This window comes from Anabrus simplex, chromosome 1 (genome assembly GCF_040414725.1).
Source record: "Anabrus simplex isolate iqAnaSimp1 chromosome 1, ASM4041472v1, whole genome shotgun sequence".
NCBI lineage: Eukaryota > Metazoa > Arthropoda > Insecta > Orthoptera > Tettigoniidae > Anabrus > Anabrus simplex.
In genome coordinates this window covers 492,723,617-492,745,418 of record NC_090265.1, presented here as the reverse complement: position 1 = coordinate 492,745,418, position 21,802 = coordinate 492,723,617, and the positions used below count along the sequence as shown (strand labels likewise).

Below are 21,802 nucleotides of genomic sequence, written 5' to 3'. Positions count from 1 at the left end.
TGTTATTTTATCTGAGACTGCAGAAGATCTTGAGAAGTTGCTGATTGGTATGGATGAAGTCTTGGGTAAGGAGTACAAGATGAAAATAAATAAGTCCAAAACAAAAGTAATGGAGTTCAGTCGAATGAAGGCAGGTGATGCAGGAAATATTAGATTAGGAAATGAAGTCTTAAAGGAAGTAGATGAATATTGTTACTTGGGTAGTAAAATAATTAACGATGGCAGAAGTAAGGAGGACATAAAATGCAGACTAGCACAAGCAAGGAAGAGCTTTCTTAAGAAAAGAAATTTGCTCACTTCAAACATTGATATCGGAATTAGAAAGATGTTTTTGAAGACTTTCATGTGGAGCATGGCATTGTATGGAAGTGAAACATGGACGATAACTCGCTCAGAAAGAAAGAGAATAGAAGTTTTTGAAATGTGGTGTTACAGAAGAATGCTGAAGGTGAGATGGATAGATCGAATCACGAATGAAGAGATACTGAATCGAATTGTGAGAGGAGATCGATTTGGCTAAATTTGATGAGACAAAGAGATAGAATGATAGGACACATCTTAAGACACCCAGGACTTGTTCAGTTGGTTTTTGAAGGAAATGTAGGTGGTAAGAACGGTAGGGGTAGACCAAGGTATGAATATGACAAGCAGATTAGAACAGATGTAGGATGCAATAGTTATGTAGAAATGAAAAGGTTAGCACAGGATAGGGTGGCATGGAGAGCTGCATCAAACCAGTCTATGGACTGATGACTCAAACAACAATGTAGCTTCTAAGTCAGTTATTTAATATAATGTAGGTTTTTAATATAATGTTCGGCTGAGCAGGTCTGAGGGTAGAGCTCAGTCTGGTGGTATTTGATGGTTCTCAGATACAAATTACCCTTATCCTCGAGTCCGTAAGACTTACTGGCACCTTAAAGAAATCATGTGGGGCAGTATTCTGGCACCTTGGCATCTCTGAAAACTATAAAAGTAGTTAGTTGAACATGAAACTAATAACATTATTATTTGTAAATTTTAATATGGGTCTGTCATGTCTCTTCCTTAATTGCACTTCAAACCTGAAGTCTTCGGTTATGAAAGGTTTCTGTATAATTATTTATTCTAGTACTGTTGACAAACCTGATGAATGGTGTATTTAAGACTTGATCAAATGAAATACCATTCCTAAAAACACCTTTGTACATACTTGATTATCAATTTCTACACCTAAATAATGCAGGTTGTGATGGACTTTTATTTAGAGAGCTAATAAACTTGTTTTTTGTTTTGAAAACATATATATCACCGAGGTAATATGAAGGAAAATTAACAAAATTCTCTTAATTTAAACCTTTGAAGTTCTGTATTGGACTCATTCTGAAATTAATGTATTGCTAAGTTTTCTGTGTATTAGCACAGAAGTGGCAGGGTAGCTTGGCCTAGTTCGAAGCCAAGTTGTTCAGTGCAATATCCGTGATTCATTTCTTATAACTTAGTTCTGTGAAAGTACATTTCCTGTGTTAACAGGAAGGATTTTGGGTCTAAAAATGACGTAGAGTGAGAAATGCTGAGGTGCTAGAGAAAGTTAGAGAAATGAGATGACTGCTATAAATTATTTAAAAAAGAAATTAAGAAAAATTGTATTGGTTACTGAATGAGAAGTGACTGTGTGTTAGTAGATGCTCTTGAAGTGTTGGTGAGTGCATACCTGCCAACTTTCCCGATTTAGGCGGGAGACTCCCGATTTTCGACAGTTTTTCCCGCCTCCCGATTATTCTATATTTTCTCCCGATTTTAGCTTATTTTCTAGTGAACTTCGAACATTAGTTTTCAAATCCCGCCATTTCAGCTTTTTTAGGCCAGTGGCCGGAATTCTTTCGCCCATTGGCCGCTTTCAAACGAAATATCGACGTTTATTAATGCGAGAAATGTGCGCGAATGTGCGATGTTTATTGAAACCTGTATATCGCGACGCGTATATCGATTGTAAATCTCTCGTTCTCGTGTGCTATGTTCGTGTTCGTTCACATCAGTCTAGTAGATTCCATCCTCTTTGGTCGATTCTAGAGACTAGTCGCTTTCTTAGTAACTTAGTGACATAATTTCAGTGATAACGACTAGTGGCTTTTCTAGAGATTATAGGAGCCATCTGGAGACAATTCTGACATAATTTTAATTTATCTCAATGTAAATAAAATAACAGTTTTGCCTGTACATTGCTCAGAATTTAAAAATGATATTTCCGTACCGGTCGTGACCATAGTAACAAGGGGAAATGCCCGTTTTAATTTTCTGTAATTTCTGTCTTTCTGTATGCATGTACGTACGCAGGCTCATGACGAGAAAATGGCTGAAGAGAATTTAATGAAAATCGGTATATAACGTCCGGGAATAAGTTGCTACAATCTAGGCCATAAATAATTTTATTCACGCTGAGTGAAATGGTAGTTTAGGAGAAGGCCTAAAATTTAATTCTCAAATATTTATGTTATTATTGGCCCTAGCGATAAATACTACATAACTAAAGTTATATATTATTAAATTTCCTATCATTTACGTCTGATACATTTTTACTGTACCGACTATGATAACAGACATATTCATGTTTTTTTTTTTTTTTTTTCTAAGTCCATATCAGCGTCGAGGTACGAGAAAATGGCGAACAGAATTTTATGTTAAGTCAGGGAATAAGGAACTACAGTCTATGCTATAAATAATTTTATTAACTCTGTTCGAAATGGTAGTTTAGGGGAAGGTGCCAAAAATTTAATTTTTAATTACCTATCTTAGTGGTCATATTGAAAAGTACTACATAACAAGAGTTACAGAGAATGCAATTTCCGATTATTTATTATTCAGTTTTGCAAGAGACAATTCTCATGATTGATTTGTATTGAAACTGAATTAAGCAAATTATCACAAAAATAATTTATTCTATTATCACCACCTATTTCAATACAAGCCACATGCTACGTGGATGAAATTTACATAATACTATATACACTTCTCAGGGACATGTTTCGCCCCTTGTTAAGGGCATTATCAGCCTGTAGGTAACCTTAAGGTCAAATGTCTGAAACATTATCTATTCATACATGGATTACAATGAAAAGTGTGTTACACGTTAATCCATGTATGAATAGATAATGTATCAGACATTTGACCTTAAGGTTACCTACAGGTTGATAGTGTCGTTAACAAGGGGCGAAACATGTCCCTGAGAAGTGTATATAGTATTATGTAGATTTCATCCATGTAGCTTGTATTAAATAGGTGGTAATAATAGAATAAATAATTTTTGTGGTAATTTGCTTATTCAATTGTAGCATTCTGACTATAATAATATTGGTGGTGATGGTGATTAAATTTTGAAGATGATTATAAGAATGAGAAAAAAGTCGTGAAGGAACTATCGCTTGAATAATAACACAAGAGGGAGTCATGAAAGAAAGGACGACTCACTTTACATTAGATGCTCTAATATCACAGATTCGGAAGAAAACTAAAGTGAAGGCCGCCAATATAGAAAGCTCATAAAATTGATCAACAATAACATTACATTGACCATTGTTTGTTGTGATGTGCTTTTGTGTATTCTGCTGCCATTTATCTACGCTAGATGGGATTACTGCTGCATTTTGAGTATAACAGCCTGCCTGAATATTGGCGGGAAGAAGCTGGGGAGTGGGGAGTTAGATTTCTTCTCTTCTTTAGCATGGCATTCCTGTGTAAATTTACTGATACTACTGGTACGTAACACACTGGATCATCATAGTATTCCAGCTATTCGATCCCTACTCTGAGGTAGTGATTTGAATGAGCATTGTGCACACTTATACGGAATAATTACACAGGAGTGTTCACGGCTGTCTGCAGCCTGGTCGTTCTAACTCTGAAACTTTGAACTGTTAAGGGCCCTTTACACGCTCAGACATCACAGATGTGTCTGTACAGACCGTGTTTATGCAGACAAGTCGTTGCGTGTAAATGAATCGCCGACCGTAATTTTGGTCTGTATTGCGGTCTGTGTTCGGCCTGTGCAAAGTCTGGCGGAGTTTGAATTAACACAGACCACGCACAGACAAGTCTGAGCGTGTAAAGCTTACGCAGACAACGCTGCAGACAGATAGCACAGTCCTCCGTCTGGGAGCGTGTATGTAGTGTTGTACTGCAGCGTAGTGTTTGCTCTCAATACAGAAACAGCTATGAGTGAGTTTGCCCAAGATTCGCGTAATTGTACCCGTACATTTATGATTTAATTCATAGAACTCTATAAATCATTGCCAAGTGTTTGGAAGATCAAGAGGAAAGAATACAGTGTCCACAGTGAAGAAAACGCGCAATATGATGCATTAGTTTCTAAACTAACATTTCCTTATCACAACTTGTCCATCTATCATGATATTAAACATTAAAATTAAGCCTACTAACTATTTACACCCAATCTTGAAATTGTATTTTAATTAATTGATTCATTCATTCATTTCGTCCTAGATGTTAACAGTGTTATATGATCTAGGACAACATGCAGGCCTATCTGAACACTTCGTGAGTTCAATTAGTGCTTCATGTCACAATTCTGTACCTGATCCAGTTATACTACAATTACAATACACATTGTGAATGACTGCTTGAATAGATAAATGAATGAATGATTGCAAGATTGAATTGTATTCATGCATATTTGCATGACCCAATAAATACCGCTATTGTTCTCTCCCTGTCACGGATAACCACCAGATGAAAATAGAGCCCTTATTATTGATGGATGGATGAATAAATGAATGAATGAATGAATGAATGCACTCAACTTACAGCTACGGAACTCCAGCAGCTGAGGAAGGAACACGCAATCTATTTTATGTAAGCAAAATAATGCCTTTGAATTCTCACTTTAAATATTCCTCTCTTAGAACGTCATATATAGCACGGCATGTTTCCGGAATGATGTGGCTTAAAGATGAAGGAGACACTATGGCAGCAAATTTAAGGTCGGCATAGCTTTTTCCCGTTGCTAGAAACCTCAATGTTACTACAAGTCTTTCTAAAGTGCTTATCGATTCTCTCATTACACTGTCTTCTCTCCTTATACACGGTGTGACATACTGCAACAGCACTAAGAATGTCTCTTCGTCCATTCTCAAGTAGTTAAACTAGTCATCTTTCTCCAATTTTAACTCCTTCAAAAGATCAACGTGCGAAAGCGAAATGTGTTGTAGAAGCCAGTCTTTTGTCCACCTTCTACGTTGTGATTTCTTACTCTTTTTAACTTCCGAAATAACAACACTAGACAGAAGTACCACTTTGTAAGTTAATTGACTTAATGTGGCCATGGTCAGGACATACTACCTGCGCTCGTCTCGATTAGAAATACAGGACTGTGCGAAAGCTGTACAAATGTTCGGAACGTGTGAACGCAGCGTGAACAGTGCAGACCAGATGTGCAGACGGTCGTTGCAAACGTGGTCTGTGCAGACAACTCTGAACGTGTAAAGGGCCCTTTAGATTAACACAGTAGTACTTTTCGCTAGAAGTGAGAAAATGTGCTGTTTTCATTTTATCGAATATTTCTTATGAAAGCATTGCTTTTAATTGCGACATTCATACTGGCGTCATTGTAATGACATGTTGACTTCAGTTGGGAAAACTATAAGGACAGTCTTTCTGAGAATTCCATAGCGAAGGAGGGTACATCAGATAGTTATTTGATCCAAATAGCATTAATCTTCGCATAATCACGCGGGCGCTTGATGCTGCAGTAAGTAATGGCATCTAAGTGCATGACTGATTCACACATGTGGAGCCCTGAGTTCATACTATTTTCAGTAGGCTTATTGGAGACTGGTCATCTCACTCACATACTTCCTGTGAGGGAATAGAGATGTGTAATTTTTAGCCTTATAGCCTCGAATAGCAGCAGTCGGGCTTTGAGACAATAAGTGTTATAAATATATCGTAGTACTGTATTGCGCAAGACATGTAGAATAAGCAATTATGACCAATTGTTTTTCCTGATTTTTCCTGATTTTCAAATCAAAAGCTCCTGATTTTTGGTTTTGTAAAGTTGGCAGGTATGTGAGTGGAAAGAGAAGAGGTCAGTGGTATGATGGTAAATGGGATGAAAAGTCAGATTGTTTCACAGAGAGGAGTAGTCCTCTCAGTTTTAATTACTGTGTTGATGGGATGATAGTACCTCATGGGGATCAGTGTAAGTACCTTGGTGTTTATATAAGGAATGATCTTCGTTGGGATAATCACATAGACAAGGTTGTAAAGAAAGGTTACAGATCTCTTCACATGGTTCTGAGGGTGTTAGTGGGTGTATAAGGATATAAAGGAGAAGACGTCTCTGGTAAGATCCAGATAGAGTATAGTTCCAGTGAATGGGATACATGCCAGTAGAGATGGGCACTATCGACTGAAAACCACTATCGACTACTCGGGCGATAGTCCCTTCGAACTATCGACTGAATAGTCAAATGTTTTCAGTCAAACAAAAGTATTCATTACTTCCTGTTGAGAAGACTGAACAGTCGAATGATTTCAGTCGAATGAAAGTATTCATATCACCAAATACAGTAGCTGTATTTGATATCACGTAAGTAGTCATTCCATGAAAAACATTCAAATTTTTCCAGTCGAAACTCTCCGTATCAAAAGTGGAGAGTCGTACTTTTACGAATTCGACTCAATTTAACGCAATTTACCAATAATTAGAAATCACTTGTATAGACACCCATTAGAAAAAAATTAATGTTATATTGAGTGACTTACAAATTTATTCAAAGGGACCCACGTTCGCAGCCAAGAAGTCCACTTCGTTCCACATTAGGAATTAGAAGCTGCACCACCTGGATATCCCAGTTCCGTATTCCATTCACGGACAGCGGATACCAGTTTTCCATGGGGGTTTCTACATTCATTCCTGGCAAATGCCACAATAGTACTGTACCTTGGGCACATACCCCAATCCCGGATTATATAATCACACTATCGAGGAATTCACAGTTGCGCAGATTAAAATCCGGTTTATGCACTCGTCCGTACACGGGGCTAACAAATATAGAGATGCCCTTAATACGAACCAACATCATACGAATGGCCTTTCTTGGTGCTAAATGGACAGTGAAACATAGAAAGACGACAATGAGGCTCTATTCCTGAACAATGCTAACAATAATATGTAAAACTTGTTGCTGTAGGCTAGTACACAATCAAGATATATACGAGAATAGCCAAACACACTATCGTACTAATGTATTTTCTAGATTATAGTTATGCCTTATAAATGAATAACGTAATTAATATAAACAAATATGCAACGAAATAAAGAGCACATAAACGATAAGAGAAAATCGCCATATTAAGTAGGTACCTATAAAGTTAACATATTATAAATTACATATCCGAAGTGACCATAAACCGATAGTTCCGTTCGCTGTGACGGGAGTGCGACTGAATTCAGTCGACTTGTTTAGTAGTGCTGACTGGAGAGCAAAACTTGGGAGATCCGTGACGGGAATGCGACTAAATTCAGTCGACTAGTTTTTTAAAGCAGTCTACTGTTACGATAGTTTAAACTATCGACTAGTTCGATAGTTATCAGTCGATAGTGCCCATCTCTACATGCCAGGTTTACTCAATGTGAGAACTGTAAGAGATCCAAAGGAAAGCAGCATAATTTGCTTGTGATGATTTCTAACAAAAGAGAAGCTGCTCTCTTGTAAATATGTATATAAACTGGAAATCTCAACTGTTCAATTGGATAATGTAAATTTACTGTATAGTTACCAACCATTGGCATTAATTTTTGTTAAAAACATTGACGCCGAGCACTATGCCCTTTCCCGCCCGACTGTTATACTGTAAATAATCTTATAAACTTCATATGTATTGAATAGGTGACAAAATAAACCATTTAGCATCCTACAGTTCTGTAGTACACGGCACAAAAATAATATGTCCCATTAAACAAAGTATAATACTTGGGTTTTCGAGCATGCAACGTAATATGTTGAAGTGTCTGAATGCTACATCTTTGAAGTCCTTTAGAAGTGGACAAAAAGTTTAAGAGTATAAACTTACCCTGCTTTCACAGTCAAAGTTCTCACCTAGGCCGTGCCTCACTGATTCCGAGTTTCAATTTGCAGGCATTTGAAATTAAGTGAAACGCACTAAGTGAAAGCATACTCGCCGGTACTACATCATGCAGCAGACCTCTACCGGTCTCTGCTGTCGGTCGCTGTGTGTTGTTAAGTCTCCAGGCTAGCCTTTTATACAAAAACTTGACCCTGTGCGCGAACATCATGGGTATCACCCGATATTTTAACATCTTAATATCTCCATAAGTAATATAGCTATCATATTGAAATTTGAGTACGAGGTATTTGTTATTGCCAGCTACATGATCCTGTTGTCCATTTGCTGTTTTCTCATCAGGAAGTGGAGATAGAAAAAAAGGTTCTAGATCATTCCTTTTGGCATGCAGGCCACGTGTTTGGTGACATCGCGGTCGTGCCTTGGCAAGCTGCAGTCGAGCTTGCTAGTAGCATATGTTGGGTCACAGACTACAAGGCGCACAATTTATACTTATGAAACAGTCCGTGCGGTCTCCAGTTCAATTACGGGCAATTGTAGGCATGACCGGATCGTTCCTGTTTCTGTATGTTCCAGCATAACTGTCAACTAAACTTGGTACCAATACCGTATTATGCACTATCTGGAAAAAATGCTGAGGCTGCAAGACACCCCAAAGACTCCTAGGGGAGGGGGTGAAATATAAATATAACTAAAAACTACTGATATTAGTATCAAATCCATAGTTTTCGGGGTCGTTGAGATGAACTGTGACACTCTGAATGCCTTTTAAGTCAAGTTCATTTCCAATCGGAATGGGAGTTAGGAGGGGTGAAAAAGAATGTCTAAAATGACCGAGATTTGGCGTGTGTGTGTTCTAGCATCTGCTGCTTCTTCCTCTTCTTCTTTTCTTAATGGGGCCTCTAAATATTAGTTCCTAATGAGCGTTGACCATGTTTTCCCTTCATTTCCACCTAGATATACCTGCTCGCTTCACAAAGCTGCAGGTTGTTCTTATTGGGTCTTCTTGGACTTTTTCCTCTCTTCACCTGGTAGTTTCTAGAGGGGAGAGTCTGATTCTACCCAGCGCCTCACATTCGAGAAGTATGTGTTCAGCTGATTCCTCTGCTTCATTGAATTTCTTACATATGTTGTCTCTTATTTCTCCAATTCTATGTACAGTAGGTGTTTTTTCTGATGGCAGTGTCCTGTCAACAGTCCTACTACCCATCTTATATTTTCTCTGCAGAGTTTCAACAGTTCTTTAGTATGCTTGTTGTTTGGTCCTTTTATCAATTCCTTTGCAAGCCTGCCTCCTGGAGTATTTTCCCAGTTTTCCATTTGTTTCTATGGGCTTGCCCATAGGAAATCCCTCATACAGTTTCTGGGCCTACAAAATGTGTTTTGCCCCTTTCCTGGCCAGTTTATCTGCCTCTCATTTCCCTCTATGCTTGCATGCCCTGGTACACATATTATTTTGACAATGTTGTACTTTGAGAGCTTCAGGAGAAGTGAGTGGCAATACCAGACAATTCTGGATATTATCTCAATTGCCTCTAGTGCCTTAATGGCCTCTTGGCTGTCCATAAAAATGAAAATGTTCTTATTCCTATAGTTCATTTTCAGATTTTCTTCAAGACATGTTGTGATAGCTATCATTTCAGCTTGAAAGACTGTAGTGTGTTTGTCCAGGTTCATCTGGATTGATATCTCAGGTCTTCCCCCGTTGATCCCGCCTCCTGTGCCATCCACAGTCTTTGAGACATCAGTCCACCACACTATATCTTCTTTTTCAGTCTTCCATTTGTTGATATCCCAGTCTTCTATTTTTATTATCTGGGTGTCAAACGGTTTTTCAAAGTTTAACTTTGGTATCATATGATCAGAAGGCATATGTAGAACTTCCGCTGTTATTACTCTGTTAATTTTACAGTGTCCTAGATTGGGTCTTTGTGCATTCCGCACTCTGATTGTGCCAGTCTATATGAACTCATTCTGGCCTGTCCTTTTATGAAATTGCATAGTGATAGGAGGTCTAGTAAAGTATTCAAGGCTTCTGTCGGCATAGTTCTCATAGCCCCAGTTATGGCTATGCATGCCATTCTCTGTAGGCTATCCAATCTACTGCCGATGTTTCCTTGACTTACTTTCTGCCACCAGATGATTGCAACATAGCCCATCAACGGTCTAATGATCATTGTGAATTTCCACATTACCATTGATGGTCTTGGGCCCCATATCTTCCCAATGGCTCTTTTACATGCATACAGCAAGTTCTTGGCCTGGGTTATGTTCCTTTCTATATGTGGATTCCAGGTTAGATTTTTATCTAACACTACATCTAGGTGCAGTGCCTGTTCTTTTACAAAGAGCTTCAGTGATCTCTTTCCCTCTAATTTTCTCCTTCTTGTAAAAGGGACCAGAGTTATCTGGTTCGGGTTGACTGATAGTTGTTCTTCCCGACACCAGTTCTCCACAAGGTTGAGTGATCTTTGCATGATGTCCTGGATAACACTCATCACCTTACCTCGTACCACAATCACTAGGTCATCTGCGTATCCTTGTTTATAGAAACCCTTTTCGTTGAGCATAGCTATGATTTTGTTCACCACGAGGTGGCACAGCAGAGGAGAATGAACTTCTCCCTGAGCACAGCCTCGGGTGGCCCTAACCGTCAGCATTTCTTCAAACAGGGTTGTCCTTGGAATGAGTCTATAATGGCCTCTTCTAGTAGTTCTACTGCCTCATCTAATTCTTTCTGTCCTCTCACGTTAGTTGGAATTTTTTGTACAGCCTTCCCTAGAACGTTTCTGTATCTATTCCAGTTAGTTCTTTTTGGGTCTCTGTACATCTCAATCCCACAGTCTCGCATCTATTGCAAATCGGATGTGCTGGTGGTCTGCCAATGATGGTTCCTCCAGCACCTTCCAGTCTTTAATAAAGTTTGCAATATGCGTAGTGCTTAGTGTAATGTCTATTACCTCCCTACGATTTTTATTTATAAATGTAGGCTTGTTTCCTAGGTTTAGTATCATCAACTCAGTTCCAATAATAAACAAGACTCATCTCTTGCATTGCAGTTTGTGCTGCCCCGTGCCGTGTGGTGTGAATTTGCATCTGCTCCAAGGACTAGGTGTTCGCCTTTCCTCTTTGCTTTGCAAATTAGGTTCTCAACTTCTTCTGATGTGGGCAGATTCGTTGAGTCATATGGGAGGTATGCAGAGTCTAGGGTTATTTCTCTGGGACCTTCCCAATTTCCAAGTTTTATCTTGGCCGCCACTACGTCCTTTGAACAATCAAGGGTTATGAATTTCATGTTGTTGGTCCGTATTGAACTGAGAATAACATATGAATAATAACACAGTAAAGGTTTCCATCTATTCAATACTAAGATGTATTTACAATATTTTATTTTTCATGGAACTAGTTTCGACCCACCTAGGGGTCATCATCAGCCATATTAAAGCATAAACAACTCTTGGCGAATCCTAAAACATGTTATTTTAATGGTAAGAATCGTTTGGATTTATAATTTATAAAGTGAAGTTTGGTAATGAAATGAGAAATGTTAGTATGGTACAGGTGAGTAATAATTAATAATTATATGAGGAATATACATACTAAGAAGTTTGGAACAAAGTACAAATGGGGTGCTTAGTGTTGTAAAAATTATACACTCATGGATATCAGTAGTTCTCGTACTAAAGAATACAATGTAAAATGACACATATAACAATATAAAAATATATACAAGTATCTATAAAGTCTGGAGAGTAAAAAGTGGTACTCTTTATATGCTGAGTCGGCTTGACACTGATCAGCTTAAGCAGAGAAATTAGGCAGTTGGTGTATTAAAGCTGTGTTGACCGGCAGCATTGTTGATTGTTGGATGTGAAGTTATTTTTGAATTTCTGGTTAAGAAGAAAGTGGATACTGCGCGTGGAGATATTAATTCTCAGTTCTTCTATCAACAAGTAGAGAACAAATTATTCCACGAACTAGCCAGAAAACAGTCATATTTGGAGAATAAACTCAGGCTAAAAAACTCCCAACTACATAACAATCAAACTAGAAACTCCAATAGAAACACGTTCGATTGTTCGCAGTTTCATCCAGCTGTCGTAAATTTATCAAGCATGCCCTTAAGTGAAATTGAACACTCAACTTTATCCAAAGGACCGAAACACAACTGGCCCAATTTGAACAGCCTCAACATAGCTGCTACTGTGATCAAAGAATCAGAGCTAGCCATTAGCAAAATGCCGGAAGATACACAAAATGAGGTTAGAACCGATGTTAAAAGGAAACTGAACAATATCCTCTCCAATTTAACCAACCCCGCAAATAACCTCAATAATAGAGAAAAAATAGCTGAACAAAAGCGCGTATACGCCCTCAAAAAGAAAATTAAAGACAACAAAGTCATCGTAACCAAAGCTGACAAAGGCACTGCAACAGTTGTATGTATGTTCAGTCTTCAGCCCTAAGGCTGGTTGGATCCTCAACAGCTATGCCATCAGCTGTCATAGATGGCCTAGGCATCACTGAAGAGGCGTACTAGGAAAATGAGGAGTGAGGTAGTTTCCCGTTGCTTTCCTCACCAAGCCAGAAGTTGCTATTACATATCAGTCTGCCAAGTCCACTGAAATGCATGCACCAACCAACCCTATGAGCAACGTTTTCACACCATTCATAGCAGGGACTGGCTGCACAAGTCACCATTCTTAATATTACGTACTGTTTTCTTTTAAGTGACTCACAATTTCTACCCCCATCGTTAATTTATGTTTCATCTTATACCGATCCAGAGTTCACTTAATCTTTTTCTTTTTCATATGCATTGTTTTACATGTTTTTGCGGCTGACGATGACCTGGACTAGGGTCGAAACCGGTCCCATTTATAGTTACTATTAAATAAGAATGTAATCACTACATTTCTTTCTTTTATGTATTGAATAGGTTGAACCTCTTTTTCAATTATTTAATTTTTAACATTAAGAGTTGTTTATGCTTTAACATGGCTGATGATGACCCCTAGGTGGGTTGAAACTAGTTCCATGAAATTTAAAATATTGTAAATACATCTTAGTATTGAATAGGTTGAAACCTTTACTGTGTTATTATTCATATGCTTTGAACAATGTTCCTGCAACAGAAGGCATTTTAGTTTACTGGTCACAAGTAAACATGTTCTAGGCATATTCGATGTAGTATCGTACATTAGCTTACCTCGAGATTCCGCCAGTCCTATTACTCTGCCCTTAACTACCCATGGCTCTTGTATAAGAGTCACATCGATAGCCTCGGACTTGAACTTCCTGACGAAATAGGCCACAGCTGATTTTTTATGTTGTAGGTTGGCCTTTAGAGCTCTCAGTACCATCCTTGCCAATGTTAGGTTTTGTTTTTCCCTTAATTACTTGAAATTTGATCTGCCCAAGTCCAAGTTTAGCCTTAAGGCCTCTCTCCTTTAGCTCTTCAAAATCTCTTTCATTAAGGGCCAAAACAATTGTCCTTCCTGTGTCATCAGTAGTTGTTGCATTCAGCACTCTCCACTCTTTCGTCAGAAGTTTGGTGTCATGCTGATGTATCCTGACAAATACATAATCATTCTTTATCTTGTCAAATGGAGGAGGGAACTTGGTGATAACCTTTGTAGTATTCAGCACCTACTTGGCTTCTGCCACCTCCAAATTCTCCCCTTTCCAAGGATTGCAATTGGCCTCTGTCTGTTCCAACCAGCTTTTAGTTTCTGGATTTGCACAGATCAGTAACATTGCTCCACTCTCCAGCCTTGGAGACTTGAAGCCTGTAAGGCATCTGTCCGACAGCGGTTTCATTTGCGCTATCTTCCTCCTTCAGTTTCCCATCAGGAAAGGTTTTAGGTATTATTGCTACCTTGATTGAAGTTTGTCTTTCCGAAAAGACATGACCGTCTCTTCTTTCTGATTCTTGGCGGGCAGTTTTGTAGCTGAACTTGATGGCGTCCTGTTCTCCGACCTGGCCTTTTGGGCGTTGTCAGGGTGGGATAGCCTCTCACCGATCCTTGTTCCTTGGCTTCTTCTCCGTCCAAGTTCCAGTTGCTATTTTGTCTTCCTTCCTCACTCTCTTCCTTTCCTTGTAGTATGCACTGTTGCGAGTGATCTGTCGATATGAAATCTGTTATATCCGATGCAGAAATCTTCAGTTCTGTCTCTACGGACGTTCCTGGTTTGTTTGTGGTAGCAGTCTGCTCTAATGGAGCTTCTGTTGCCATTTCTTGTTTTTTGTTGGCGACAGCCTGTTCAGTTGGAACTTCTGTCTCCATTTTTTCATCTTAGGCTTGCTCCCGGATCTGCTCTACTGGAGCTTCCATGGCTTCCCTTGATGTCAAAGTTTTTGAAATTGGTTCTTTATAAGCATCCATATTTCAATCAATCGTAGGATTTTTGCCCCTGCTAGGGTCCTGAGTGTCGTTCTCACCATCCGTGGTGAGGCATACAGCCAGACATTGTCCTCCCGCAGCTTAGGCTCTCCATAGCAGCGACCACGCCCCTCAGTCGTCCGTCCAGTGTTCCGCCCCTAGCCCAAACCTAGCCAGGTTTGTTCCCCCTTCAGAACGCCTACTCACGTGGTGTCTCCACTTGGCATTGTCATGACTGAGTTCACAGCCATGACTTTCCCCCTAGGTTGCGATCACCCCTTTCCCAATCTGCGGCTCGTCCAGGCTACGTAGAGCAAAGTTATGTGTTGGTTCCAGCCCCATGCAGTGAGCCTCCACCTCAATCACCAGCCCCACTTTACCTGAACCACCGTATCAGCCATGTGGATGAACCATGGATGTCTCTCTAGCATGTGTGGACGAGGCCTCCACTTCCTAGCCTTGACATGGGCTTGTAACAAGTGTTCTAGCATACCTCTGAACCAAATTTGGTAGACATATGACATACTATCTGGAAAAAAATTACTATCCGAATAAGACACCCTAGCACCTCTAGAGGCAGGTATGAATTACAGAAATGACAGAAATAGGGGTGAGATATAAAAATAATAGACGGCAACCAATATTAATGTAGATTACTTTGTTTTCGGGTTCTCTGAGATGAATGGTGGCAATGTGTTTGTCGTTAATGTCCATGTTCAGTCCCCATCGGCATGGGGGTTGAGAATGGTGAAAGAGAAAATATCCCAAATTACCGATATTACGGATGGTATGTGTGTATGTTCTAAAATAGCTCTCAACTAAACTTGGTACTCGTATGACTTACTATATGACAAATACTGTGGTGGTAAAACATGCCTAGCACTTTTAGGGGAGGAGTGCAATAAAAATAAACTAATACGACCAATGTTAATCTCGAATCCATTGGTTACAAAGTCGCTAAGTTGAACTATGACACTGTGAATGCCGATTAAGTCATACTGCTGCCGAAGTCAGAATGGAGGTTGTGAAGGGGTGAAACTTAATGTAAAAATAACCGAGATCATGGATGTATGTGCATATGTTCCGGAATAGCTCTCAACGAAACTTTGTGCATATATGACTTGCCATCTGTAAAACGAAAAACCACTATGAAAATGCAACATCCCATCCACCGCTATGGGTGGGGAATGGAAGGGGATGAGATGTACAAATAATAGAATATAATGTCGAATCCATTGTTTATGTGTCGCTGAGGTGTATTGTGACGATCTGGATACCGTTTATGTACACGTTCAGCCTCCATTGGAACGGGGGCTGAGATGGGGTTCAAAGTAAATAGTCTAAAATGACCGAGATTAGTATTGAATCCAATGCTTTTGGGGTCACAAGATTGATTGGTGACAGTCTCAATGGTAGTTGGAATCGTGTACATCATATCTATAGCATGACGAGTAGATACATATAGTTATCACTTTTCTTTTTTTGTTTTCTTGAAACGGTCAAATACTTCTCAGGCAATTGGAGTTTCCACAAAGATAAATCAGAAACTTGGAATCAAACATCTCTAAATAACTCTAAAACTACGTAATAGGTCATAAGATAGCAATCAATTTCTCAATAAGGAATTATATAAAATTCACTTTACACCTAATTAACAGGTAATGGAAATCTTAAAGGTTAACTTTCAAAAATGTCAATTGCATATATTTGTTCATTTGTTTTATATTAAGGCTGAAGATGGCCAGCCCAGGCCGAAACTAGTGCCTAGTTCATGTAAACAAAATATTGCGTATGATATTATTGAAAGATGGACCATTACAACATTAATTTAATAATTATATTGTGATTCAAAAATTATCCTGACATCACTGAGTACTGCAGCTAGTGATAATATAATTACAAGTCTATTTTGATGCTAAATGTTCGTAGATAGTATCTTTCCCCCATTAATTTGTAATTGCCTTGTTCTTATTAAACCAAAACTTGAATTATAATAATACCTCAATAAATGTTTTGCACTGCCTGAATTTCTGGGATTCTAGGTTGCTGTTGACCCCAGGAATTGTTGGGATGCAAATATACACTATATGTCAAGCATAACGCAATTGATGTCAAGAAAAAACTGCAGGCACAACACAGACACCTATTGAACTTGAGACTCCAATTCTGCTTCTCAGTATGATGTTGCTCCACCCTGTGCAATGAAGCAGTGTCTGCCGGGTTCTTGCAAGCCAGAATTCGCATGTAACGGTCGTCAGTTGCTATTGTTGACCACAGATGACTACTCGAAAGGTGATCTTCAACATGTTGTGTCGCACAGTAGCGGCTGTACTGTATGTTCTGACATCGCTATGGTGTACACCAACCAGGCCGGCAATTGCCCTCAAAGAGAGGCCTTGCTGATGCAGTGTCACTATGCGCATAAGGTCAAAAGTGTTAATAGCTTGTTGAGGCATGTTTGTATAATGCACAGGACACAAATGTGCTCTTGTCGTGTTGTGTCCACAGGTGACAGTAACAGCACACACTTCTGAGTGGCGTGCTACGTCCATAAATACTGTGTAGATTACCTTCACATCTGCTAACAGGTAGCGTTACACGTCGTTTGGATGTCTGTCATGCGAACATCCTTCACAAACACGAAAGTTACAAATGGTGCAAAACTTTTTTTGAGGTATTATAAATTAAAAAAGACAGTAACTCTTATCTTCTTAATGTTCTTTTTAAAACACCCAGTGTCTTAAAAGTTGCCCACGTAATTTACATAACATAGAGGTGCAAACTACTATGCACTGCCCATAATTATTAGGGATTTTACCTCATTGTTAAGGAGAAATTATTATAGAAAGTGACTTAAGTGCGGCCGGTCTCTAGTATTCAGGAGATAGTGGGTTCGATTCCCTCTGTCGGTAGTCCCGAAGATGGTTTTCCGTGGTGGTCCCATTTTCACACCAGGCAAATGTTGGGGCTGTACCTTAATTAAGGCCACGGCCGCCTCCTTCCCACTCCTAGCCCTTTCCTGTCCCACCGTCACAATAAGACCTCTATGTGTTGGTGCAACGTAAAGCAACTTGTAAAAAAATTATAGAAAAGTGAAATTATCACAGAAAAGAATTCTACAGAGAATGGAATGTGTCAGTGATGCTTGTTTCTATGCTCGCTAGTTGACCAATGTACATATTTGAACGACACTTCCATTTGCTAAAGGAGCTGGGATTTTATTCCTGAGTTTCTGAACACTAACACATACGTTTTTGTTACGAGCATGCTTATAAACTGGCAAACTCACTCACGCCAGTTTCAACATGTGATGAACACGATGTGATGAACACAGGTGTTAGTTTGAAGAGTGGGTGACTGATGGCTTGATGGGAGCAACGGAATCATTTTAGTGGGTTGTAGGGTTTCTTGTAGTGGCAGTGTGTGATGGGATTACTCATAACCCACTTCACAGATTGGCACTTTATGATAAGTGTAGCTTGTTTGACTTACGATACATTTATTTCAAGTTCTTTATGCCATTGTACGTGTTTTTGCAAAATATATTTCATGATTCTAGAATATGATAAACGTACTTGAGCATCACTCTTATGTACCACCATCATCATCATCATCATCATCAACATTTCCCTTCATCCAGCTGTAGCCGGGTATTAGCAAATATGGTTCCTCTCCACTTTCTTCGGTCTTTCCACCCCTCCTCCTCCAACACTGTGTCCCAGTGTCTCTTATGTACCATGTCCCACAAAATTTAATTCAGGGAAAACTGGAATCTCCGAGGGAAATACAAGGAAGACATATTTAGATTATTAATAGACACCTTCATTATACACAACAGATATCACAAGTTATAGGACACGATCAGTATCCCCAAATATGTTATAAAATAATCAGAATTTGTACCCTTACTTTGCTGAGCTGAGTTATGTCCAGACATGATTTCTTCAATGTATGGTAGTTCCATATTATACTGTTTAGATGGCTGCACAAGTGCCAAAATTTGCTCTACCTGATTTACACAGCTGTGTATAACACACCACACTTTGAGGCTTTTAAATCATTTCTACAGCCTAATATAGGCTTCAAAATCAGTGTGCATAATTATGCATGGTGGTTCTGAAGGAGTTGATAGGTAACCATATGTGGGCCTAGTGGAAATTAAGCTTATTCTGTAGGTATATACTGAAGCTTAATGGCATTGCAAAGAAGTTGTGTGTATAGTACTTAAGTCTCCCCTTGGTTATGTGGTACACATTCAGTCGGTGTATAGCTAACTTCACCTGTCTTGTTAAGAACAAACTGGTGAGGGTTTGAGAGAAACTAGTTTAAAATTCTTAATGTTTAATTTACAGACGCAGCTGGTCTCGTTCTAATTCACCTGTTGTCAACCGCACTCGAAGCACAGCCAATTCAAGGTCGCGATCTCGCTCACCACGGTATAATCATCGTGGTCGCTATAGAAACCGCTCTCCTCCATCCAGACTTTCACTCTCCCGGTCACGTTCAAGATCCAATGGTAAGTGTTTTCTGTAAATGCAGGTATGTATGTGAATGAAATGGAGATATAACTTTCCAATTTCATCTACCCATACTGTCATATTCATTTGGATTATCACAATTTTTACTTACCTTTAGTCTTTTGTTATCTCTATCTATCCTGTGGATCAATGGTAGTGTCTTGGTCTCTGGGCGGAAGGTCATAGGTTCAAACCTGCCAGAGGAAGGGTAGTAAAAAGTCCCTTCAGTACTCCATATCCTAAGATGTTGGCATGTAAAAGATCTTTGGTTAAATAGTGTCAGTGTCCAGTTCAGTCTAGCCAGTGAAATTAATAAAAACTTGACAGTGTTTGTAGTAATAAAAAAAAAAAAAAATACAGTTGAACCTCTCTTCTATGGACACCATCGGTTCTGGGAAAAGTATCTGTTACGAGAGGTCTCCGCTGAAACAAGGTTATAAAAATTAATGAAACTTTTTAACGGCAAAAACCTGAACACTGAAAAAGAATGGTTTAACAAAATATTCTGCATCATTTCTAACTAAATATTTTCCTGGGATATAATAGTGGTTTTACAGCCTTTACAAACGTTACAGATTCTGGAAATAATCCTTCAGCTGTCTATGTACATTTAGCAAATTTTTTCTTTACTGCAATTGTGGCAGTTGGGGAGAAGAATAAAGCTTTTAGAGTGTGCTTTCAACAGAGGACTATGGATACGACGAGACAAGAATATCAGACCAAAAAGGAAGATGCTAAAAAGGTTGTATCAGAGGAGAAGAAATAATGGATGGAAAAGTGGGCAGATATGATGGGAAAAGATTAGCAAAGGAAATAAAAAAGTACTGTATGGAATGGTCAAGATTAAGAGGAAAGGCACGAGGGAGGATTTTATACTGATAGATGGAAATGAAGTGCAGGAAAAAGAGGAACTCACAGGAATGTGGAAGGAGTATTTTGAATATTTACTAAACCCAGAAGGATGCATTGAGGAGAAAAGTATAAGCATGAAGGAAAGAAGAAACATGGGAAAAGAAAAAATTATGGAGAGAAGTGGAAGTAGCACTGGACAAGATGAAAGCCCCAGATTTAGATGAAGTGAGCATTGAGATGATGAGGACAGCAGGAGAGGTAGGGGAAACAATGGCATTATCGTGTGTTGAAAGTAGAATGGAAGGAGAGGAAGACCCCTGAAGACTGCAAGAAGGGGATAATCATACCCATCTTCAAGAAGGGGAATAGGAAAGATTTTAAAAACTATAGGAGAGTCACATTGATATGTCACTATACAAAGGTATTTGAGAGGATTTTGTAGAATAGAATCAGAAAGATGGTGGAAGAAAAGGAAAAGAAGAGCAGTATGGCTTCAGATCAGGAAGATCCGCAGTAGACCTTCTATTTTTAATAAGACAACTGCAAGAGCATCCTTATGAGGGGGGTAAAGATCTACTGATGGCCTTGTTAGATTTTGAGAAAGCATATGATCATGTGTGCAGAAAAAAAAGTTATGGGAAACTTTACAGAAGAAAGATGTTGAGAAACAGACAAGAGAAAGTGTGAGGGAGATGTACCATTGGAGTGTCAGTAGTGTGAAAGTAGGAGGAGAGAGAAGAGACTGTTTTGAGAAAGAAAGAAAAAATGCATTAAGACAAGGAAGTGCTCTGTCACCTTTGCTCTTCATTGTAGTAATGGATGAGTTAATGACAAAAGTGGCAAGGAAAATTAGGGAACAAAAAGTAAAAGTGATGATGCTTGCAGATGGCTTTTTAATCTGGGGAGAAAAAAGGAAAAGGATATCTAGGAACAGTTAGATGCATGCGAAGATGAGGTGGAACAAAAAGGAATGAAATTTAATGACAAAAAAGCAAGATCATGATCAAAACTAGAAAGAAGGAGAGACCTATGAGAGGGATAATGCTTGAAGGGGAACAGCTTAGAAAGGCAGAGTGTTTCATGTACTTGGGAAGTATCATAGAGGAAAGTGTAGGTAATGATAAGGAAATAATCGAGCATGGAAGATAAGCAGGAGCATTTCTGAAAAGTATCAGAAGCCTGGTTTAGAGCAAGGATGTCCCTCGAAGAAGCAAAAGATTGATGTATAGGACGTACTATATACCGTATTTACCAGAATAATCCCCGCCGTCAAATAATGCCCACACCCTAATTAAAAAAAAAAAAAATGAAATGATGTAAAATTCCTTCCATTGAAAGAGTAATGTAGGCATAAACAAATATTTCGTATCACTCTGCGAGGTTCACGTGGTCTTTATGCAAATATCACTGCTATGAAATATATTTTCCATGAAAATGAGCAAGTAGGCCTACTTACGTGACAGGTATTTCATTAATCTGAACTTGTAATAGGCTCATTTCCCTGTAAATGGGAAGATTTGTCGTCTCTTGCATCACTAGAATCCTCTCCTAAATTACTTACAATTTCGTCACACTCCACATCTAACGCCCGCAGGCGGCTGGAATATCTAAATGAAAGATAAAATCACAGCGACGAGTAATATGATCAAGATTATGCTTAATAAACGTCCTAGATGGATAAAAGAACATGCGACGTATTTCCAAGACTACGACGACTCTGATTTTCAGACACATTTTAGGTTATCTAAAGCTTCCGAACATAACCTGGAATTCCCAAACACATAGGTAGGCCTAAAATGAATTCTTGATTATAGCTGATATCTCGTACGGTACACGACTGGGTGACTTTTAATGAGGAATTAAGGAATACTGCCTTATTTTTTGAGTGACGTACAATGTATAGGCTATAATTGGTTTTCTTATTCCCTTTGTTAATGCTTTCTGCCACCAAGTTTAATAACAATTCAC

At 38.9% G+C, this 21,802-nt stretch overlaps 1 protein-coding gene across 2 annotated transcripts in view; it reads left to right on the top strand.

Moving 5' to 3' along the window:
* The window catches only part of swm (Zinc finger protein swm), a 503,429-nt gene that overhangs the window by 101,564 nt on the left and 380,063 nt on the right, over positions 1–21,802 (top strand). For both annotated transcript variants that reach the window (XM_067135328.2, XM_067135327.2), the window contains exon 6: positions 18,818–18,981. In XM_067135328.2, coding sequence (XP_066991429.2) covers positions 18,818–18,981 — 164 coding nt within the window. The remainder of the gene's footprint in view (positions 1–18,817; positions 18,982–21,802) is intronic.